Source organism: Melospiza georgiana, unplaced genomic scaffold (assembly GCF_028018845.1).
Source record: "Melospiza georgiana isolate bMelGeo1 unplaced genomic scaffold, bMelGeo1.pri scaffold_29, whole genome shotgun sequence".
Lineage (NCBI taxonomy): Eukaryota > Metazoa > Chordata > Aves > Passeriformes > Passerellidae > Melospiza > Melospiza georgiana.
In genome coordinates this window covers 1663784-1688112 of record NW_026652215.1, presented here as the reverse complement: position 1 = coordinate 1688112, position 24329 = coordinate 1663784, and the positions used below count along the sequence as shown (strand labels likewise).

The 24329-nt window shown below is 53.1% G+C and overlaps 1 protein-coding gene across 1 annotated transcript; it reads right to left on the bottom strand.

The window, feature by feature from the left end:
• Nucleotides 1-22154: 22154 nt before the first annotated feature.
• On the bottom strand, nt 22155-23087 carry LOC131096334 (olfactory receptor 14A16-like). Its single transcript, XM_058044672.1, has one exon. The coding sequence runs from the start codon at nt 23085-23087 to the stop codon at nt 22155-22157; it is 933 nt and encodes a 310-aa protein (XP_057900655.1).
• Nucleotides 23088-24329: the final 1242 nt, after the last annotated feature.

Sequence of the window (24329 nt, the reverse complement as noted above, 5' to 3'; positions counted from 1 at the left end):
GCCTCAGCCTGGAGAAGGCCCCTGAGGGAGGTGCTCTCAGGGGTGTGCGGGGCTGGCAGCTGTGCCCGCAGCTGCACCCAGAGGCCGTGCGGGCTCTTCTCCAGGCTCCCGTGGGCCTGAGTCGGGTGCCCATGGAGCCCCAGCCCGGCCTGGCTGCGGGGCGGCACCACGGTTCTGCGGGCAGCAGCCGGCCCTCTGCCCCCTCCTCTCGGGAGCCCTTGGCCTACGGCTGCTGGCCGCGCCTCAGGGCTGTGCGGGCAGGGGAGGCCGGGGCTGGGTGCAGGCAGCGCCCGGCCCAGGGGCTGAGCCCGCGCCAACCCTTCCCTCCTGTCGCTCTCTGCAGCTGGCAGAGGACAGGAGCCGAGCGGCCGAGCACCTGCGCCGGGCCCTGCGCTACCTGGAGAGCCCACAGGAGCCCCTGCGAGAGGCGGCCATCAGGTTCATGGGTGAGCCACGTGCCCGAGCTGCCCCTCCCCTTCCCGGCTCGCCGCAGCTCGGCCCCAGCCCCGCCGGCTGCCCCGACAGCGCCAGCCATGCCCTGGGGCGGCGTGGAGCCCCGCCTGGCCTGGGCATTGCTGCTGCCGCCCTATGGCAGCCGTGCCCTGGGGCGGCAGCGTGCGGCAAGGGCCGGGCTGAGCCCTGCCGGGCCAGCAGCCCGTGTGGCCACAGCGCCGGCAGCGCCGCTGGCAGGGAGCTGTGCGGCTGGGGCCGTGACAGGCTCTGTGTTCACAGGCATGGCTGGGCGGCGCCTGAGGGGGCAACAGCAAGAGCTGCAGCTGATCTGCACTGGTGAGTGAGGGCAGCGGGCTGACAGCGGGGGCTGCTGGGGGGAGCTGCAAGCCCTGCCCCGGCTGCGGAGGGCTCTGCTCCCGTAGGCAGAGCACGCGGAGCTTTCAGGGCACGTGGGCCATTGGTGGCCAGCAGCTTCGGGCTGATCCCCTTGCTCCCTGCTCCCTCCTGGCTATGGCAAGAGCCGGCTGGGATGGCCCTGGCAGGGGGGTCTCCTGGGCTCCCCGCAGATCCGGCTCTGACCGTGCCTCTGTTCCTCTCTCTTGCAGCCCTGAAACGCCTGACGGAGGACAGGAGCATTGCCGTGTCACAGCTGGCACTTGAAACACTGCATGTCCTCCGGGCATTACAGCGTGGGCGATATTCCACCATCCAGAGGCTGCACGATCAGCTGCGCAGGGCATGGAGGACTCGGCCTCGCCTGCCAGGGCTTGGCTGCTGCACTGCCAGATGACTGAGGAGGAGAGCTGATCTGGGAGGCTGTCTTCGCTGGGGCAACCTGAGCCAGGGGTAATTTTCCTTTTCTTGAAGATTTTTCTTCCTTTCCATTTTTTATCTATATTGTAAATAAATAAATTCTAGAGTATATTATAATTACATATATTGCTATATATTATAGATTACTATAAATATTTTAGAATGTGTTATGATACACAGACTGCCAGGAGCTTTTCTTTGCTGTTCAGGGTCTGCAGGGCAAGAGGCAGGAAAGGGGGAAAAGGGAGCTTGTGCTCAGCAGCACAGCAGGCTGAGAGGTCCTGAGGCCCTGAAGGGGGAGAAGGGTGCTTGTGCTCAGGCAGCTCCCCAGGCGTGCAGCGGGCAAGGGGAAATGGCCAGAAGCCCCTTGGCCTGTGGTGGTTCTGCTGAAGCCTTTGTGCTGCCCACAGAGTGGCTTGGACAGGGCCCGGGGCTGCGGGGATCCCTGTGAGAGCGGTGCCTGGAGATGGCCACAAGCCCTGTGCCAGGCAGGAACCACCCTCTGTATCCTCCTGCCCGTGTGCTGCTGGCTGCCTTGCTGAGGGCTCCCAGGTGCCTCTGGATGGGGCTGCTCTGGAGCTGCGGTGGGGCTGCGGCGCTGCTGCCGGGCAGCTTGGCCGGGCTGGGGCAGCCCCTGAGGGGCTGGGGCGCTGGCAAGCCCTGAGCAATGGGCTGTCAGAGGCCACAAGCAGCCCCCCGGCAGCCGCCTTGTTCCTGCCAGAGTTGACTTGCAAGAGGGATCCTGGGCACTCTGGCACTAACATCATCAGTGGTGTTGGAAACCCAAACGCGGGGAAATCTCAGACCTTTGGTCTTGTCAGCAAAGCTTAGAATTAAACACAGGATTTGATCTGAGACCTTGGAAAGGGCTTCCAAACTTAGGTGCTAGAAGCGAGAATGAAGATTTCTAGTTTATTATAGCAGAGACACGGGGAGGAAGGTTGAAGTGGAGGGAAGTTTAGAGCTTTAGGGCTGAAGATCTAGAAAAAATACAAGTAGTTACAATGGTAAACAAGAAGCTTAGGATGCAGTGCTGGAGGTTTGTGTGTCATAACATGATTGGCTAAGGAAGCTTACACTGTAGCATGAGTCCCTAAGATGAAATATTGAAGGATTGTCTGCAAAACATAAATATCCTTGGTGGCAGTGTCTTCTTGGCCAAGAAATCCTTCAAAGCTCTTGTAACTACAAGTCTTGCAGCCTTGTGAGCCATGCAGTGCAGATGTGAGACAAACTCACCCTTCCTGTCTCTGTAGAAGAGAAGAAAAAGCAATGGCATCATCTAAAAAACTCAGAGGTGTGCTCTCTAGCTTGTTCCAAACTCCCTCAAATCCCCCAAAGTGGGATTTAGCTACAAAGAGATGACAAGGACTACTCTTAGTGCTGGCTCTTTGACTCCAGAGCAGCTGCTTTAGAATCTTTCCCATAAAGCTGTGTAGTCATGTGCCAGAAATGGATCATTGGAAGAAAATTTCCCAAGTGACTTGCATGGAGGTTTGTCCGAAGGGTATTTGAGGAGAAAGGCTCCCAGCAGAGGTCTGGGCTTTGGCCTAGCTGTGCCCCCTGCTGACTGTGAAGTGTGCCATCAGCTGCAGGGCTTTCTGGGCTAAAAATATCATCAAGTCACTTGGACTTGCTCTCTTAGGCCTCTAAGAGCTGTAACAAAATTCGGGGCACATTTGGAGACCTCGTCTATGGGTGGATGTTCCACCTAGGATTTTCCCAATTGCTGGGAATGGTTCTCCAGGTCCCTAGTGTAAAACGGGGCTCCCTAGGAACTGCGCGTCTGCAAGATGGTAAACAATTGTCTTGGTTTGAAGAGAGAGGTGTTGGCTAATGAAGGCAGAAGGCTTCTCTGAAATGGAAAATGTAAATCCCCTCCCTTCAAATGATTCTCATTTAGAAATTCAAATGCTCTCAGAGAAAGATATGTGGATAGGACTGAGCCCGCAGAGGCGGGCAGCGTTTGCTGATGGTCTGAGCCCTTCCTAAAGATCCTGTGCGGGTTGTCTTAGACACCTGGGGCCAGGCATTCCTTCCAGCCTGGGCCACTTTGGCTGGGCTGGGGGCAGCTCCCGGGCAGAAGGCAGTGTGTGTAAGGGCCCTGGGTGGCACGCTGCAGCACGGTCTCTGTGCCATGGAACAGAACCCGGTGACCAAGAGCCCTTTGTGACACGTGGGAAATAGAAGCTTGCCCAGTGCTGGGAATGCACAACTGGGCAGAACGGGACAGAGCCGTGCCGTGAGGAGCCCCCGCACAGCACACTCGTTCCCGTCTGACCCGGAGCCTTTCGGAGGCGTTTTTCCTGCAGCTGACCTCAAGGCCAGACCACAGGACTTGTTGACCCGTGGCCTTCCTGAGGCTTCTCTTCTGCAGGTGCCCTCACAAATCCCGTCATTAACATGGAGCAGAGACCCCTGAAAGCGCCCAAGGTGGCCTGGGGGAAAGAGTAGGAAGAAGGCCTTGGAGCTGTCCCAGCACATCAAACCAAAGAGGTGGTGCGGTTTGAGCTGCCGCAGGAGGGTGAGTGGCAGAGCTGGGCCACAGGGTCGGTGCCTGCAGCCAGCTTGGTGCCATTCCATCCCATCCCATCCCATCCCATCCCATCCCATCCCATCCCATCCCATCCCATCCCATTTTATCCCATCCCACCCAATCCCATCCCATTCCCATGGACAGGACAGAAGAGGGGCCGGGCAGACACCCCGCAGGGGCCTTGCTTTATTACCTGGGCCATCCTGGGGCTGTCCCTGCCTGGGGTGCGCAGGGCTGGGCTGTGTTCTCTGGCCTCTCCCGCAGCCCCTCAGCTCTGGCTGCACTCGCTCTTTGCCAGGTGCAGCCCTGCAGCGCACACAAGAGCAGGAACGCACCCATGGCCTCTTCCGCAGAACAGCGCAGGTACCTGCAGCCACCCCCACCTGGGCTGGGCCTGCTGGCACCGTGCTTTGTGCATTGCCTGCAACATCCCTGACTTCTTGCCCCTCTCCTACAGCTGGTTTGCAAATTCATCAAGAAAATTTGGCAGGAAGTGTGGGATCTCAGCACCTCAGGACTGATGTGCAGAGTGACCAAGACCACCCTTGGGGGGCTCGGAGGTCCTGGAATGTGACCAGAAGTGTCTGGTGGCTGGACTTTGATCCTACACGGGAGACGACACCTGTATGAGGATGGCAGGGTTTCACTGGGGTAAATGGTGAAGGGATAAGTTAATTAGAGTGTAAAACACAGAGTTTAGGATTTCTGTACAGGGGGGTCTAAAGAAGTAATATGTAGGAATTGGGGCATGTCCTGTCATTCTTCTTCTTCTTGGCCTCCATCTTCTGTGGTGATGTTGGCACTTTAGGATTGGTTATTACTGAAGGTGTACTGGTCAATAAGGGTAAAAGGTATTGGGGGAAATAGGTAAATATTGTATACGTAGTTTTGAGTATAAAGATAAGTGACCGCCCCAGGGGCGCTCAGTGTGCTCATTGCTGGTGTGCTGTGCAGACCTCTGTGGGGCTGAGAGAAAATCTTTTAGATAAATAACTAATAAACACTGAAGACCGAGAAAAAACCTGAAGCCTCTTTTCATCCTTTAGAGCACGGGCTGGCCAAGGCCACCCCGGGCCTTTCCAGGTCATTAAAACAGCCGAGAAACCAACAAGTGGTGTTCGCTGTGTGGGCTACTCCCCACCAGACGGGGGGTGTCAGCCCTGAAGAGCTGAAGAGCTGAAGAGCCGAGAGGGCAGCTCCAGCCTTGGACGAATTCCCAGGAGAGCACTGATAACTCCTGAAGAGAGGAGCCAGAAGAAAGAAGAAAAAAAAAACGGCCAGGAGAGTCTGCAAAAAACATCAGTCACTGAGAATTCCATCTCTCAGCTTCTGCCGAAGAAAGTTCGTAGCAGAGCAGCCTGGATCGGAACCAGAAAGGCGCCTCTGGATCCATCTCCTGTGACCTGCTGGACGGAGATCGGGAGCCTTCGGACCGCTCTGACGACAGATTCGGTGAGAAGGTCAAAAATAAGAACATGGGGGGCACACTCTCCCAGGAACAGCTGGGAATTTTGTCCGCCTTACAAGGCGTGGCTGAATCATACACAGAAGGGATCCCAAAGAAGGAGTTAAAACAGTTATTATTGTGGGTGAAGCTCAAATATCCATTTTCAGAGACACGTTTGCTATTCGAAGTAGGTTTTTGGCAGGAAAATAACAGACATTTATATCTCTTAGCAACAAAAAAAATGAGACAGTGTTAAAGCTACTCTCGCCAGCAAGAATAATGCTAGAAGGCATTTTGGTGCAGTCGAAAAGACTGGAAAAGCAACGAGAAGTTGTGGTACCCTCAGAAGAAGGAGGGGGAGAGCAAAGCTCTCGGCAAAAATTAGCTCTGGCCTCAGGTAGCCAGGGGGAAAAAGCTCTCGAGAAAAGGGAGCGGGAAATAATATCAAAGCCTCCGATTCCAAGACCCAGAAACCCTAGGAAATCCCTAAAACGTCCTGAAACCCCGGAGAGTACAGGGGACTCAGGATCCGACTCAGATGTGAGATCAGAAGGGGGGATGCGGGGGGGAGAACAGAAGGGGTCGGGAGGGGCGGCAGAGCAGGGCGGCCAGGCTGCGGCGGTGCAGGCGGGGGGCGTGGGTAAAGAGGTAATGGGACATACGAGTTCCCGTGCGGCTTTTGTCAGCACAACGCCAGGAGTGGCGGCTGCTCCAGCCGGCACGGTGCCACAGACGCGCGCGAGGGGCAGGACTCGCAAAGACCCGAGGGGGGAGTCACAAACAAGCGCAGGAGCGTTAGACACGGGTGGCGAATTGGGGGAAGCGGTACAGCCCCAAAGGGCCACCGTAGAGAGACGCAGGAGGCGCGCAGTTGTGACGTCAGACCCGGTGCGGAGGTCGGCTCGGATTGCGGAGCGGGCCCGGGGGCCGGCGGGAGGCGGGCTGCGCACACCGGTGGGAGGAGTGGACACAGCGTCAGAGGAGGAGGAGACAGAGTCAGGGACAGACGGAGGGAAGGAGATTTCGGAGGTGGAACCGAGGGGGAGAGAGTGACGTTAGCTCGGGAGAGACAGGGAGCGGCTCGGAAAGCACGCATGCGCCAAGAGCAGAGCGCAGGCGGGGGCGGGCCAGGTCCCCTTTGACGTCTCGGGCGAGGAGGGGCCGTGCTCGGGATTCCACGTCCCGGGGCTCCACACCCTCTCCAGACTTGGTGCATTTAATAGAAACCCTCGGAGTCCAAGTCTGTTCCCTTCAAGGGAGACGTTCTGGTGTTCGAGCTCCATTTTCAGCTGAATTAAAAGCCAGGCAGACTCGGTCTCAAACGAGATCGCAGACACGGCAGTCGACCGGAAGAGGAGCAGTCGAGTTCATTCCGTCGTCCGAGCCAGGGAGGTCGGTGACAGCGCCACCTAGTGGGGGGATGAAAGAAGTGCACGACATGCCGGATCTGTTTGGTGGAGCCACAGCGTCATCTCGTGGCGAGACTGCAACAATGCAGAAATTTTTCCCAACATTATACAAAAAGAAGAGTACTTCAAAGAAGCTAATGATAACACAACAAAGGGATTATCCGTTGACTTCAGGATTTCGTGAAGATGATGAAAGTTCAGATGAAGCATAGCAACAAGGAGAAGATGTCACAAGGATCACAGCATCGGAAGGTGTTCCGGCATGGATGCTGTCAGCAGCAGAAGCAGCAAAAAGCTTCTTGCATTCATTTGATGCAGCAAAAAAGAAGTATCATCTTGATCCTCGAGTTTCCTTTTCAGATTTAGGAGCAAGGCCAAAAACCTCAAGGCAAAAATGAGGTACGATGAATCACCGATGACATCCACAACACCATTATTCATGCAAATCCCAATGGAGTCTCAAGAAGAGGAATTTCAAGAGCCGGTGAAGACGATGGATTGGAAGCGAATCAGAAAAGCATTGGGAAAAGAAAAGCATTTATTTCCGGGTTCAGGAGATTTGACAATTCCAGTGACATATGATGCCCAGGGACAGAATCCAAGGTGGGAAAGGATGGGTCATGAGACACTCAAAGACTTAGGGAAGGCAGCTCAAACTTTTGGGCTGAACACACAATACTTCAAACAACTACTAAGAGGGACATTCACCACGTATGACCTCACGCCATATGATATTCGAAGTATTGTGGCAATGATTCTCACTGACACACAGAGTCTCGTCTGGGAAAAAAGGTGGAGAAAATATCTTTCTGAATTGTGGAATAGATATCAAGGTGGGCACAATGCGAACCTCACAGAAGGGCAGTTAGCAGGAGATCCTCCAGATGACAACCCACGGGAACAAGCAGTGCGGCTTCCACGAAGAGTGTTAAGCAACATCAAAGAAGCAGCACGAATGGCAATCATGCAGATTACACCAACAGGAGCTCCAGATGTTCCGTTCTCTTGCATCAGGCAAGGTCCTGCAGAACCATTCATGTCGTTCATCGATCGAGTCACGCAAGCCGTGGATCGACAGGTGACGATCGAAGAAGCGAAGAGGCCTCTCTTGGAGAGCTTAGCTTTCGGCAATGCCAACCCAGATTGTAAATGAGTCATTAATGCCATGCCAGGATGGCCATCCTTGGCAGAGATGGTGTAGGCATGCAGGAAGGTGGGGACACCTCAGCATGTCGCATCGATTGTGAAGAATGAACTAAGAGAGGAATGGGAAGAACAGATAAAGGGACATTCAGAAAGGCAATCAGAGGACAAGACATTAGAAAAGATGCTCGAAAAAATACTCCATCAACAGGACGAGAACATCAACAAAGTTCTTGCAACGATACAGAAAAGAGCAATCCCCCAGGAGGACAGTGCTACAAATGTGGGGAGTTTGGGCACATGAGAAAGAATTGTCCACGAACACATACACCAGCGCCAGCACAAAAAGCGGAAAGGCCAACTTGTGCGCGGTGCGTGAAAGGAAGACACTCTGTGAAAGAATGTTATTCCCAGACAGATGTGGAAGGAAATCCGTTACTGCATCCGGGAAACGGAAAAAAGGAGCGTGGCCGTAAATCGCCAGCGCGCTCAGACACAAGTACTGGCGGTGTCACAAGAACAGACAGGGCAATCATCAGTGAGTGACAAGCAGATGCCCTCAGCAAAACCCTCAGTCCATTCCACAGTGACCCAGACCTCCTCCCTCCAGGGGCACAGTGTGCATTGGCAGCTTCAAAACTAGTATGCTTTCTAGATGAAAGTCATGCGGAGATACCAACGGGTATCCGCGGGGATTCATACAAGAAACAAGATTTCTTGATAGTTGGGCAAGATAAATGCAGTATTCTTGGACTCATTGTTCATCCAACAGTTGTCTCAGCAGACAAAAATACTGAATTAACAGTTTTGGCAAGAGTGCTTCGTCCACCATTGATTGTACCGGAAAATACTGTGGTTGCGAGAGCTTTCGCATTGCCGCCACATGCAGTTGGAGAAGTCATGTCAATCTTCGACGAAGAAGGTTTCCCTATGAAGGAACATGTTGAAGTACACACAACATGGGTGAAGCACATAGGTCGAGACCGACCCACGCTCACATGCCAATTGACATGTGGAGACAGGACGATAGCAATCAGATGTATGCTTGACACAGGGGCGGATATAACGGTAATATCGTACATCTTTTGGCCACGTAGTTGGAACTTGGTCGCGCCCTTGGGTTCTCTCTCAGGCATAGGGGGAGCATCTCTGTGTCTGCAAAGTGAGAATTCCGTCGTTGTCACAGGGCCAGGAGACAAGACGGCGATCATTCGTCCTTTTGTCATCCAAAAGCCGATCACAGTCTGGGGCCGGGACCTTTTGGCACAATGGGGCACGAAGATCGAAGTGAATTTTTAATAGGGGTCACTGCGGCACTCGCCACATTGAAGTTGACATGGAAAACAGATGATCAAGTTTGGGTGGATCAGTGGCCCCTTGAGCGGAAAAAATTGAGTGCTTTGAAAGACCTGGTCCAAGAACAATTGCAGAAGGGACACATCAAGCCAACAGACAGCCCTTGGAATTCTCCAGTGTTTGTCATCAAGAAAAAGCTATCGGGCAAATGGAAGTTGTTACATGATCTCAGGAAGATCAAAGAAGTCATAGAAGACCACTTCTATGTGGTCATGGGACCACTTCAGCTGGGACTTCCATCTGTCTCAATGATTCCCAGAGAATGGCCGCTTGTGGTCATTGACCTCAAGGATTGCTTTTTCAGTATTCCACTCCATCCAGATGATGCTCCCAGATTTGCCTTTTCAGTTCCGAGTATCAACAAGGAAACACCTCTGCAGCGGTACCATTGGGTCATTCTTCCACAAGGCCTCAAAAATTCTCCAACGATCTGTCAATGGTACGTGGCACGAGCTTTGGCACCAGCGCGGAAGAAATTTCCGAAGGTGAAGATCATTCATTACATGGATGATTTGCTCATTGCAGCGTCAACACAACAGGAGCTGCGAGAAGCTCGTGACTGTGATTGAAGAGGTGCAAAAGGCAGGTCTGGAAATCAGCATTTCGAAGATTCGGGAGGTTGCGCCTTGGAAATATCTAGGGTGGAAAATTTCAGACAAAATGATAAAGCCTCAAAAAATGGAGATCAACGCTAAGGTCAGCAATTTGCATGATTTGCAACAGCTTTTGGGAGAAATCAACTGGATGAGGCCAGTTTTGGGAATCACAAACAGCGACATTCCAGCGTTGCTCGATCTTTTGAGAGGAGACACAGACATTCGATCTCCCAGGACACTCACACCAGAAGCGAAGAAAGAGTTGGAGAAAGTCACAGACGCGATACAGAAAAGGCAGGCACATCAATTTGTTCCAATGTTGCATTTTCAGTTGGCAGTGCTGGGGAAGAAAACACAGTTCCATGGTTTGATCTTCCAATGGGATGAATCACAAAAGGACTCTTTGACAATCATAGAGTGGGTTTTCCTACCACACAGGCCCGCAAAAACAATTCTCACAGATTTGGAGATGGCAGCACAAATCATCATAAAGGCGAGAACAAGGTTGCTGACAATGGCAGGAAGGGAATTCTCAGTCATCAGATTACCTCTGAAGCGAGACTATTTCGATTGGGCAATGCAACAATCGAAAGACTTGTTAATTGCGTTGTTAATGTTCCCAGGAACTTGCACAGTCCATTTTCCACAGCATAGAATACTGCAATCACAAATATGTTACAGAGCGAAACCAAGAATAAGTGAAGAACCTTTGGACGGGACCATAGTGTTCACAGATGGCTCAGGGAAGACACACAAGTCGGTGATCACTTGGAGAGACTCAACGACAGAGAATTGGGAATCAGACGTGAAGATGGTTCAGGGCTCTCCACAAATTGTGGAGTTGGCAGCCGTTGTCTGAGCATTTCAGTTGTTCAAACAACCTCTCAATCTGGTCAAAGATTCCGCATATGTTGCGGGTGTGGTCAAGAGATTGGAGGGTTCGCTTTGAAAGAAGTCAGTAATGAGGTTTTATACTCATATCTGACGAGCTTGAAAATATTGCTAGAAAGCAGGGAAAGAGAGTATTTTATCACACACATTAGAGCGCACACAACACTTCCGGGGTTTTTAGTGGAAGGGAATGCTCGGGCAGACAGGTTGACAATGCCCATTTCGCAAACACTGCCGGACATTTTTGAGCAGGCAAGATTAAGTCATGCGTTCTTTCATCAGAATGCACAAGCACTGATGGAGTCCTTTCATCTCACAAAGAGTCAGGCGAGGGAGATCATTAGTGCTTGTCCAGAATGTCAGCTTGTGCAGCCACCTTCTTCTACCGGAGCAGTCAATCTGCAAAGTCTTCAATTGTGGCAAGCTGATGTCACGAAGTATCCATCCTTTGGGAGGCTCAAAAATGTTCATGTTTTTGTAGATACATTCTCAGGTGCAGTTTTTGCTTCAGCACATGCAGGGGAAACAGCAGACCATGCTTGTCGACATTTTCTGAAAGCATTCGCATCATTAGGTGTGCCTCGGGAGATAAAAACAGACAATGGCCCAACGTATACAGGCAGGGTGCTTGACAAATTCCTGAAAAGATGGGGTGTCAAACATACGTTTGGTATTCCACATTCACCCACAGGTCAGGCAATCATTGAAAGAACACATCACACCCTGAAATCCCTTCTGGACAGACAAAGAAGGGGTGAGCCAGAGACAACACCTCACATGAAATTAAATAAAGCGTTGTATATGTTGAATTTCCTAAATAGTTCATCCTCAGAACCCAATCCACCATTTGTGAGGCATTTTCTAAACAGCACACAGGCAAAGCTAAGGGAAAATCCTTTAGTTTTGATCAGAAACCCAAAGACAGGACAAATAGAGGGTCCTTTCAAACTAATCCCTTGGGGCAAGGGTTTCGCTTGTGTTTCCACAGATCGAGGTCTGAAGTGGGTGTCGGCACGACACGTGAAGCCATTTTGAACGCGAGAACAGGAGAACGCTGATCCGAGAAACAAAGAGACAAGTACTCAGACAGAAGTCGAGACTAAGACTGCAAAAGACAACTCTTAAGAGAAATAAAAAGAAACTAAAGACTTTGGGGATTTTCTGTTAGGGTCTTGAATGAAAAACATAACAATGATTTCACACAAAAGCAAAGTCATGAGTTTCATGATGCTTATGTGCATCATTCTTTCATTCATTGCAATAAGCAATGGGGAAAATTTACCTATTAGTCAACCAAAGCAAAATGTATGGGAGACTTTAGCTCAAGCAGCGAATTTAGATAGTATTTGTCTGACACACTCGAGACCAGGGAAACCATTTTAAGCATGCATGGTTGGATTGCCAGTGGACGAATGGCCAATTCCAGGGCACTCCGCAGTTAATGTCTCGCAGGTCATTAAAGATCCTGTGAGAGAGTGGTGTGCTTGGACACATCTACTTCCTTTGGCTTCTACAGAACCTCAGGAATTGGAGATTTTTGGGTCCATGACAATGGAACTCTGCAGGCAGTTTGAAACTCCAAGTGTCACACAGGCAAAAACTATCGATTTGACTCCCAATCATGAATTCTATAAGAATGCACCAGCATGGTGCAAATACACAGAGAAAACTGCCAGAGAATCAATCCAAGTCCCAGTGCAATTGCCACGGGGTTTGTTTCTAATTTGCGGGGACAGAATTTGGCACGGCATTCCTGCTAATGCCACGGGAGGTCCATGCAGCATTGGGGAAATTTCAATGTTATCACCTGATTTGAACTTGCTAAGAGAGAAAAAGCACAAAGAAAAAAGATCCATACAACATTATGCGGCAGATTGCAATGACGAAATATTGTCTTGGGACAAGGCAGCGAGAGTTGCTACAGCAATCTTTTCACCTCAAGCAGCATCAGGGGTGGCCTTGACTCAAATCGACTGCATGGGTTGTTGGTTGAGCAAACATGCTAGGTCTGTGTCTGTCGCATTGAGTGACATGTTAGAAGACATCAGTGGTATAAGACAGGCGACTCTTCAAAACAGAGCGGCGATCAATTATCTATTGCTCGCTCATGGACATGGGTGCGAAGAGTTTGAAGGGATGTGTTGCACGAATCTCTCAGACCAGTCAAGATCAATTCATGAAAGTAATCAAAACATAAAGGACAGCATAAATAAACTTGGCGAGATCACAGGATCATGGATTGATGATCTGGTAGAATTCTTTGACTTCTCTCCCATATGGAGAGGAATTTTAAAGATAGGATTCTACATCTTAATAATTCTCTTAGTCCTCATACTTGTTGTCCCATGCATCTTTGCATGTCCAAGACGTGTCATGAGTCAGGTAGCAAAAGAGGTCTTTTTAGTGCAAACAGAAGGGGGAGATGTGGGATCTCAGCACAGCAGGACTGATGTGCCGAGTCACCGAGACCACCCTTGGGGGGCTCAGAGGTCCCGGAATGTTGCCAGAAGCGTCTGGTGGCTGGACTTTGATCCTGCACGGGAGACAACACCTGTATGAGGATGGGAGGATTTCACTGGGATAAATGGTGAAGGAATAAGTTAATTAGAGTGTGAAACACAGGGTTTAGAATTTCAGTACAGGGGGATCTGGAGAAGTAAGATGGAGGAATTGGGGCGTGTCCTGTCCTCCTTCTTCTTCTTCTTGGCCTCCATCTTCTGTGGTGATGGGGGCACTTTGGGATTGGTTCTTGCTAAAAGTGCACTGGTCAATAAGGGTGAAAGGTATTGGGGAAAATAGGTAAATATCGTATACGTAGTTTTGAGTATAAAGATAAGTGACCGCCCCAGGGGCTCTCAGTGTGCTCATGGCTGGCGTGCTGTGCAGACCTCTGTCGGGCCGAGAGAAAATCCTGTAGATATAAAACTAATAAACACTGAAGACCGAGAAAAAACCTGAAGACTCTTTTCGTCCTTTGGAGCGCGGGCTGTCCAAGACCATCCCGAGCCTTTCCAGACCATAAAAACAGCCGAGAAAGCGTCAGCAAACCCCACTCAGGAATGACCTGCTCAGTCCTGGCTGCCTGGAATGGTGTCACCTTTCTACAAGGGACAGTGTGAGCAAAAATGATCTCTGGGAGCAGAATTCTCTGAGTCTCCCAGCTGAATTCTCTGTCCCTGTCCTTTCCCTGGATCTCTGTTGCAGATGGAAGCTGCTGGTGCCATCCTCACCTTTAACCTCTCTTGAATGCAAACAGATGTTCCCAGGTGTGTTAAGCAGGATTTGCTTAATGTTTCTACAAAACTTTTGTCTTCCTTATGGAATGAAGGGACTATTTTGGAACTGAGGGCTGACGTGGCAGCAAGGAGTCAATTGTGGCCCTGGGATCCCATGGGACCAAGGGGCCATGGTGACACAGCAGGGCCACGTGGATCCAGTGGTCCATTGTGACACTATGGATCCAAGTAGACCGTGGTGATACCCCCAGAACCTGACGGAACCAAGGAGTCCATGGTGACCCAGCAGGGCTGCATGGAGCCAATGGTCCATGGTGACACTGCCCATCCAAGGAGGCCATTTTGACACTGTGGAAGCTCATGGAGGGAGGGAGGCCATTGTGACACAGAAGAACTTCATGACACCAAATATCCATGGTGAGACAGCAGGGCATCATGGGAACCAAGGAACTGCTGTTGGTGGCAGTACAGAAACTCATGGACCCAGGGGCCCTTGTGGCACTGTAGAAGCAACAGAGCTGCTGGACCTTGTGCCCTGGCCCTGCACATCTCCTTGGGAGGCACAGCAGGAGCAGCACCCTGGGAACCTTGGGAATGTCCCTCGGGGATCCACAGCGCACACTCCCAGGGGCTGGAATTCCAGTTTGTAGCCAGGAAAAGGTGTTTCTGCCCTGGGACGCAAAGACCTTAAAAGGAGATAAAAGCCAAGTGGAGCAAAATTTTACAGTGACATTTCACTGCCAGCCTTCATAACTTCACCCATGGTTGTTGTAGCTCCTGGATTGGGAATTAAATCAGGTCATGGTCTTTGGTGGGAGCTGCCCTGGGTCAAGACAGACCCTGAGAGAGAAACAGGACAGACAGAGAAAGGCAGGAGAGAAAGGAGGGCACAAACACAATCAGCTGAGAAGGTGGCACTCTGAAAAACAGAACTGGAACTGCTGGAAAATGAATGGGACAGAAACTAATAGTTCTGAAAATTTTATTTGCTATGAAAATGCATCCCACACACCCAGCCCCCCACAATCCCGATCCCACACCCTCAAATTTGGATCCCACTTCTCCCAGTCTATATCCAAACCCATCTCACCCTGGTGATTGTGGAATTGAGTAATTTTAGCACGGGACTGAGTCTTTTGAGGTGGGAACAAGGCAATTTGAGGTTGGATTGAGCCCTTTGGAGTCAGATTGTGGTGTTTTCAGTGAGACTGAGTCATTTTGAGATGACAGATCAATCTGTGTTTACTTTTGGAATGCAAAGATATGGAGAACACTTCTGAAATCCCCCAAGAACCCACAAATCTTCCAGAATATGTCCCCAAACTATAAATTCCTGCTCAAGTAACTGTTAACTGATGGAAATTTCGACATCTTTGACAAATTTCTTTCTTTTTAGTCCTATTTCAGATGTTTTTAAGTGATAAAGAAAAATCAAGAGGAAATTTGTGCCAAACCAAAAGGATAACCAGGCAGGCGTCCTCCCAGCACAGATCACTGAATGTGGGTAACCAGGGCTCTGCCCAATGTGGATCCTCCCATGGGGATGGAGCTGGAGTGATGCACAAAGCTCTTCCAGCAGTTGGGTCATTTTCAGGGCTTCCCTTACCAGTGCCTCCATTGGTGTCTGGTCAAGTGAGAGCTCATGAAGATGCTCTTCCCACACTGGGGACACTCATAAGGCCTCTCCCGAGTGTGGATGTGCCAGTGGCTGATGAGGTGGGAGTTGTGCTTGAAGCCCTTCCCGCAGTCGGGGCAGAAGAAGGGTCTCTCCTTGGTGTGAATCTGCTGGTGGTGGATGAGATGGGACCTGATCTGAAACTTCTTCTGACACTTGGGCCTCTCCCCAGCGTGGATCATTTGGTGGATGATCAGCTGGGGCCTCTGGCTGAAGGTCATCCCACATTCCCCACACTTGTATGGCCTTTCCCCAGTCTGGATCCTCTGGTGGTGGATCAGGCTGGAGCTGCAGCTGAAGCTCTTTCCACATTCTGGACACTCGTAAGGGCCTATCCCCGCTGTGAATGCACTGGTGGGTATGAGTTTGGAATATTGCTTGAAGCCCTTACCGCAGTTGGGGCAGCAGAAGGGCCTCTACTTTGTGGGAATCCACTCATGCAGGAGGAGATGGGAGCTGGTCTGAAACCTCTTCATACACTCAGGACACTCGTAGGACCTCTCCCCAGTGTCGATCATCTGGTGGCTGATCAGGTTGCTCCTCTGCCTGAAGCTCTTCCCACACTCCAAGCACTTGTGGGGCTTCTCCCCATCATGAAGCTGCTCATGGGCCACCAGCTCTGAGCTCTGGCTGAAGCTCTATCCAGCTTCCTGGTACAGAGTGGGTCTTTCCTCCTCAGAGCACCCTGGCCTGGGTTTGGAGCCCCTCCTCCTGTGGGATCTCTGGGATTTTCCTCCCTGTTGGATTCCTGTGCCGTGGAGCTGCTCAAAATGGCCTCTTCCACGAGGTTCTGCCACGGGCATTTGTCCTCCCTGGTCTCCATCCTCAGCTCCTTCCCTGGGGGAGGAAGGACAAGGAGAAGATGGAATTTGCCTCTGTACCAGAGGAAAGGGGAAGGAGATCCCCCCAGTGCATCCTTGGCAGGATGACGTTGGCAGCAGTGTTGTCCTGCAGCTAGGGGCCGTGCTGGGCTGGGAGATGGAGCAGGAGAGAGGGGGAAAGGGGCACTGACTTCCTCCTCATCTGCCTTGGGCTCATGGAGCCTCTTTCTTGCAGCCTCTGTCCAGCCAAAGTTTGGGAATGGGAAATCCTATTTTAGGAAAAATTCAGTGCATTAGCATATTGGGTTAGGGGGTTCCCCTGCCCAAGTCCATCTCTACAAGTCACCAGCCATCTGGGGTCCAGAAAAACCTACCAAACACCAAGACTCAGCCCTGAAAATGCCTCCCAGCAGTTCCCTGTCTCTGGTCTCTCCCATTTGACATTCAGCGTTCCCCCGTCCCAGCTGCTGGGAGTCCCGGAAATCCAAAAAGGTTCCCCTTTTCCATCTCCCCACTTAGGGATGCTGGGGGTCTTGCGGTCCCAGTGTCCCTTCTCCCTTTATTCTCTCCTCTGGGCTGCAGCGGCTCCAAGGAGTCCCCCCGGCCCCTCTCCAGACAGTTGAGGCTCCCGCCAATGGCAGCGCTCCCCCCTCTCTGGGCTCCCCACTTTGGGCTCCTGAAGGACACAGGGCTCTGCTCCTCCAGGCTGCCTCTGCTGGCAGCCACCACAGGCACCCCCCAGTGTCCCCCCAAGGGGTATTTTCCACTCAGCTTCATTCTCCAAACATCCCCTCCAAAAAACCCAACCCAGGGATCCCCCCAGGATATCTGGGTCGAGCTCCCCTGCCCAGGGCACCCGTGGGATGGGGGGGTGATGATCCCATGGGTGTGGGCTGCAAATTCAGGAAGTGCTTGACCTCGTGGTACCTTCTCCTTTCCTTGATCCTCCTTTGTCCCTTCTTTTCCTCCTCCTTCTCCCACATCTCCTCTTCCATCCCTCCTCCTCCTCTCTGAGCCCACCTCTTCCTCTACTTCCATCCCTTCTGGCTCTCCTTCTTCATCCCTGCCCTTCCCTCCCTCCTCCTCCTCCCCCAACAGCCACACCCTTGGTGCCCCATTCCCGCAGCCCTTGCAGCCCGCGGCAGGAGCGGGGATGGAGCCGGGACAGGTCGGGATGGGCAGCGCGGGGCTCTTGGCTGCTCCCAGCTGCTGCAAGCCAGGGGAACCCTGGAAAAAGGAGAGGCAAACTGGGGAAACTGGGGGCTGCACATCCAAACTGGGCCTTGCTGGGGATCCTGCCTGGCCACTGCCAGCCCTTGGGGCTCCTCTCAGGAGATCCGGGAGGGGGAAATGCAGAGAGGGCTGGGGGATCCCAGGAGTGGCGTCCCTGGGAGGGACTTGGCTGTACTGGGGTAACTGGAACCTTACTGGGACCACTGGGAGTGATTGGGAAGGACTGAGGATTGGGACATGCTGAGGGCAAGTGGGATATACTGGGAATGCCTTTGACCTTACTGGGATGTCTGGAACCACACTGGAAACAACTGGGAGCATGCTGGAGGCAAATGGGAGCAAGTAGGAGTGACTGGAATCACACTGGGAGGAAGAGGGATTACTGGAATCATGCTGGGGGCAATTGGGATCCTACTGGGATGACAATGGGAGCAGCTGGACCATGATGGGGGACACTGGGACCGTACTGGCAGCAACTGGGACTGCACCGAGGGTGACTGGGAGTGGCTGTTAGCAACTGGGATCAGGCTGGAAGCAACTGAGTATTGACTGGCAGTGACTGGGAACATGCTGGGAGCACCTGGGATACAATGGGAGAGACTGAAACCACAGTGGGGGTAAATGGGAGCAAATGGAACCACAGTTGATGATAATGGGAGCAGCTGTGCCCATGTTGGGATCATACTGGGATCCTGCTGGAACTGACTGTCATCATACTGGGATTTACAGGAATATTACTGGGAGTATCTGAGAGTGACTAGGATCTTACTGGAATCAGACTGGGAGTGGCTGGAAAGGTGCTGGCTATGACTGGAACCATGCTGGGGGTAACTGGGAGCAACTAGGCCCACACTGGGAGTGACAGGGAGTCACTGGGCATTACTGGAATCAGATTGGGAAAATCTAGGGGTGACTGGGGTCACTGGATGTGACCTGGGTGTGACTGGAAGCAACTGAGATCATAGTGGAAATGGCTGTGATCATACTGGGAGTGACTGGAACCATACTGGGAATGACTACGCATCCTACTAGGATCATCCTGGGAGCCACTGGGTTTACAGCAGATGTGAATGGACCCTGACTGGGGGTTACTGGGGGTTATTGGGAGCTACTGGGCCCATGTTGGGAGGAAAATGTGGACACATTGGGAGCAACTGGGATCAACTGGGAAGTACTGGAACCATGCTGAGGGGACTGACATCACTGGGGCATCTGGGAGCAACTGGGACCACGCTTTGGGCAAGCCAGAAACTGGGATCATGCTGGAGGCAACTGGAAATAACCGGAAAAGACTGGGACCATTCTGAGGGAACCAGAACCTTTCTGGGCACACTGGGACATACTGGGAGTGTCTGTGACCATACTGGGGGACTGGGACCACACAGGGGGCAACTGGCAGTGAGTGGGATCATTCTGAGAGGGACTGGGGCTATTCTAGGGACAACTGGGATCATACTAGCAGGAACTGGGAACAACTGGAACAATTCTGGCAGCAACTGGGATCATACTGGGATCACAGAGGGAGCAGCCAAGTCCATGCTGGCATTGACTGAGGGTGACTGGAATCATAGTGGGATTCACTGGGAGGGGCTGTGAGCAATTGGAATCATGCTGAAAGCAACTGGGAGGAAGTGGGAGTGACTGGGAGCATGCTGGAGGAAACAGGGAGAGGCTGGGAGTCACAGGGATAATTCTGGAGGCTACTGGGGTCCTGCTGGCATTGACAGGGAGCAACTGGGATCACACTGGAGGTCACTGGGATCATACTGGATATGACTGGGATCATACTGGGATTATAGTGAGTGTCAGTAGACCCTGACTGGGTGTTATTGGGAGCTACCAGACCCATGCTGGGAGACAACTGCGGACACACTGGGAGCAATTAGGAATGACAGGATGCATGTTAATGACAACTGGGATGTGCTTGCAGTGACTGGGTTAAAACTGGGGGCAGCAGAACCCCACTGAGGTAACTGGGAGTGCCTGGCAATGGCTACGAGAATGTTCAGGGCAACTGGGATATTCTGGGAGTGCCTGAGACCATGCAGGTGGTGACGGGGACCACACTGGGAGCCACTGGGAATGTGCTGGGGGAACTGAGATCATGCTGGGAGCCACTTGGGGCAAGTGTGAGTGACTGGGGCCCTGCTGGGAGAGACTGGCATCATACTGGGAGTTACTGGGACTATACTAGGGGCAAATGGTAGAACTGGAAACACACTGGATGAAAGTGGGAGCAACTGGGACCATGTTGGGGACAAATTGCATCATAATTGGGAATGACTTGGAGTGCCTGGGCTCATACTGGGAAGAAGAGGGATCCTGCCAGGAGTGAGGGGAAGTGACCAGGATCATGCTGGGAGTGACAAGGAAACGGGAAGCACACAGGGGCAGACACTGGGCTCCTGCTGGGAGCAGGGCTCCTGGAAGGATGGAGGCAGGGGCCAAACCCAACAAGGTGAGGTTTAACAAGTCCAAGTGCCAGGTTCTGCACTTTGGCCACAGCAACCCCTGCAGCACTACAGGCTGGGGACAGAGTGGCTGGACAGCAGCCAGGCAGAAAGGGACCTGCAGGGAGTGATGGACAGCAGGCTGGACATGAGCCAGCAGTGTGCCCAGGTGGGCAAGAAAGCCAATGGCTCCTGGCCTGGATCAGGAATGCTGCGGCCAGCAGGAGCAGGGCAGGGATTCTTCCCCTCTGCTCAGCACTGCTTGGGCAGCACCTCGAGTGCTGTGTCCAGTTCTGGGCCCCCAATTTGGGAAGGACATGGAGGGGCTGGAGCGTGTCCAGAGAAGGGCAACAAGGCTGGGGAGGGGTCTGGAACAAATGTCCTGTGAGGAGTGGCTGAAGGAGCTGGGGTTGTTTATCCTGGAGAAGAGGAGGCTCAGAGGACACAAGGCAGTGCCAGGGCACAGGTTGGACTTGATGATCTCCAAGGTCTTTTCCAACCTTGCTGATTCTGGGATTCCCTGGAAGCACCCTTGGAGCAGTTGCAGGATGAGCCCTGGGCCTCCTCTTCAGGAGCTCCAGCAGCCCAGGTCCCTCAGCTTCTCCTGCCAGCCCCAAAGCCCATCCTGTCAGTCCTGCAGAGCCTCTGCAGCCCCTCCTCACTGCCCAGAACAGGGAGCCCCAGAGCCAGACACACCAGCCCAGATGTGCCCTCCTGGCCTGGGGTGCCTCTGGCAAGGGAGCAGCACCAGGCACTGCAGGAGCCTGCAGACAATTCCTGCAGCACTTGTAGGATGATCCTGCTGCCCAAGGGATGTTCTCATGGTGCCAAGTCAGGACCTGCAAAGGGAAGTGGGGCCAGTGAGGAAAGAGCAAACAGGGATGGGCTGTTTGCAGGGGAGGGAACAGGGGTGGGCAATGGGAAGAAATTTGTAGCAGGAAGAGAAAAGAAAGCAAAGGTGAAGCCAAGGAACTGCTCAGGGCAGTTTGGGGGTGGCTGTCAGGCAGCCCTGGCTCTGAGCAACAGTGTCTGCACGGGGACAGGAAACTCCCAGCTGATGGGAACAAACTTTCTGGCTGACTGCAGAGGCCAGGACAAAGCTGAGTGGTTTCCCTGCTGTCCCCCAGCCCTTGCTGGCCCCAGGGGCTGATGGCATTAGTGCTCCCTCAGGTTCATGTCCCCACACCAACAGCATAGGGGTGCTCCCCCTGCTCTGTGCAATGCAAACAGGGGCTCCTGAGCCAGTGCTGCCGTGTCTGTGCCTGCAAGGATGGGGCACCTGTGTGAGCTGGGGGAGAGGCCAGGGCTGCAGAGGGGGGATGTTGTTGGCAGCTCTATGAGGACGCTCTGGGACGCTGCCCTGGGCTGTGCAGCGCACTGGGGATGGATCAGCCCCTGCTCTGCTGCTCCTTCCCGTCTGCCCCAGGGCCCTTGCAGAGCCCCAGCCATGCTGTTTGCCCCCAGCCTGCCCACGGCCAGCCTGGGGCTGCTCACGGGGGTTTTCTGTGCTGAGCATTGGCCTGGGTGTGTTCTTGAGAGAGCCTGGGCAAGGAGCCTGGAGCCCCCAGGCCCTGGGCTGAGGCGTCAGCGCTGCCCCAGCAGTGCCCATGGCCTGTCCCTGCTGCAGCCCTGGCACTGCCACCCCCAGGGCTGTGCCCGGCCCCGAGAGCACTCAGGCCCTGCAGCAACACCAGGGCCACCAGGGCAGCGGGCAGGGCCACGGCAGCAGCACTGGCAACACCAAGTGCTGCTGCTGCTGCTGGGCACAGCTGCTGGGCCATCACTGATCTGCCCCCAGCTCTGCACACAGGCATTGCAGCTGCAGCTCCAGAGAAGGCAGCAAAAGGGGAATCTCCCTTGAAAATTTTGCTGGGAGATCCCTTATTTCATTTGAAGCCACTGAGAACACAGGTCCCGTTGACACAGTCTGGGGCCACAGGGAAGGTGGAGAGAAAAAAAACTAGAAATGGCAGAAACAGTGGCCTTGGTTTAGGGAGAATATTAAAAAATTAAAGCAGACGGGAAAATAGCCAATCCAACAAATGTGCCAAATATGACTTTTATTACAAGAGATACGCACAAATTTGCAACCAGTTTAATGTTTTCTAAATTTTCCAGTCATCAGTCTCCACACTGTAGCCTTGAGCTCCCGGTTCCTCAGGCTGTAGATGAGGGGGTTCAGGGCTGGAGGCACCACCGAGTACAGAACTGACACGGCCAGATCCAGGGATGGGGAGGAGATGGAGGAGGGCTTCAAGTAGGCAAATGTGCCAGTGCTGAGAAACAGAGAGACCACGACCAGGTGAGGGAGGCAGGTGGAAAAGGCTTTGTGCTGTCCCTGCTCAGATGGAATCCTCAGCACGGCCCTGAAGATCTGCACATAGGAGAAAACCATGAACACAAAACAGCCAAAACTTAAACAGACACCAACAGCAAGAAGTCCCAGTTCCCTGAGGTTTGAGTGTGAGCAGGAGAGCTTGAGGATCTGTGGGATTTCACAGAAGAACTGGCCCAGGGCATTGCCATGGCACAGGGGCAGGGAAAATGTATTGGCTGTGTGCAGCAGTGAATAGAGAAAGGCACTGGCCCAGGCAGCTGCTGCCATGTGGGCACAAGCTCTGCTGCCCAGGAGGGTCCCGTAGTGCAGGGGTTTGCAGATGGACACGTAGCGGTCGTAGCACATGATGGTCAGGAGGAAATACTCTGCTCCAATGAAGAACAGAAAGAAAAAGAGCTGTGTAGCACATCCAGTGTAGGAGATGTTCCTGGTGTCCCAGAGGGAATTGTGCATGGCTTTGGGGACAGTGGTGCAGATGGAGCCCAGGTCGGTTAGGGCCAGGTTGAGCAGGAAGAAGAACATGGGTGTGTGCAGGTGGTGGCCACAGGCTATGGCGCTGATGATGAGGCCGTTGGCCAGGAGGGCAGCCAGGGAGATGCCCAGCAAGAGGCAGAAGTGCAGGAGCTGCAGCTGCCGCGTGTCTGCCAATGCCAGCAGGAGGAAGTGCCTGATGGAGCTGCTGTTGGACATTTGCTGTGCCTTGGCATGGGGATCTGTAAGAAAAGTAATCATGGAATACTTGGGTTTGGAGAGGACTTAAAATATCCTAGCATAGCCTGGGGGAACTTTCCCCCCTCTGCCTGCCCAGGGCTCTGCTGCCTGGAGCTGTCCCTTCCAGCAGCTGCTTCACTGTGCCCAGGGCTGGGCCCTGCCAGTGCTGCCAGAGCCCAGCCCAGCCCTGGGGGCTCAGCTCTGCCCTGCAGACCCCTCCCAGCTCTGGCATTGCCAAGGGGCAGGTCTGGCTCTGCAGGCTCTGATGGCAAAGTAATATCAACCCTGAGGAGGCTGGAAAAGGAACACTGATGCTGCCTGTGAGGGGGCCTCTGCTGATCTTTGTAACAGCCCAGTTTATTCACATCTAAGAGAATTTTTTTTGTTTATTTTTCTCAGCCTTAACAGAGAGATGAATATCTGTGGGCTGTTTCTCACCCAGGCAACCCAGAGCATTAGATTCAAAAAGCAGGTTTTCCCCTTTATGCAACCCCTGCCTTGCTCTGCTCCCTGTATAATCTACTTGGAAATGTCATGCAGTTAAATGCCATGCTGGGAGCAGTCCTGAACAATGCAGCATCAACACCCCACACAAGGAGAACACTTCCAAGCCTGACCAGCTGTCTCCTCCCACCCAGATCTTGTCCCCCAGTGCTGGGAGCAGCTGCCAGGGCTGGCTGAGAGCTGTCCCTGGCAGGCAGCAGAGTCCCTGCCCCAGCACAGCGCCCTGGGCTGCAGGACCCTGCTCTGCAGGACCTGGGCACCCCTGGATGCTCTGCACAAGAGACAATCAGAGAATGTACTCACAGGGTCTGCAGGCATTGGGATGTTCCAGCTCGATGTTCCAGCTTTAGGAGATCATTCCAGGAGCTGCAGCTGCATTGTCCTGCAGCCAGAGGTTCCTGTGCCAAGGGCTTGCAGTGATTCTGCCCCAGGCACTTCTCAGCACCTTCCCAGCCCTGACTGATTGAAGCTCTCTGTGCCTCTGTGCTGTGCCCGGGGTGGCTGCAGGCAGTGCCCTAGCCCATCTGGGCTGGCAGAAGAGCTGCTCATCAAGAGAAATGTGCTTTTGAAGCTCTTCTTCGTTACCAGGAGCTGCCTTTGTGCCAGGAGCCCAGCCCAGCTCAGCAGCACAGACACAGCACAAGGACTTTAATGAGCCTCTGGAGCTTCGTGCTGAGGCCCTGACCATCAGTCCCTGAGAGGGAGCTGAAGAAACCT

Bases quoted from the DNA above. Each gene is read 5' to 3' on its own strand.
- LOC131096334 (XM_058044672.1), bottom strand. From the start codon at position 23,087: ATGTCCAACAGCAGCTCCATCAGGCACTTCCTCCTGCTGGCATTGGCA.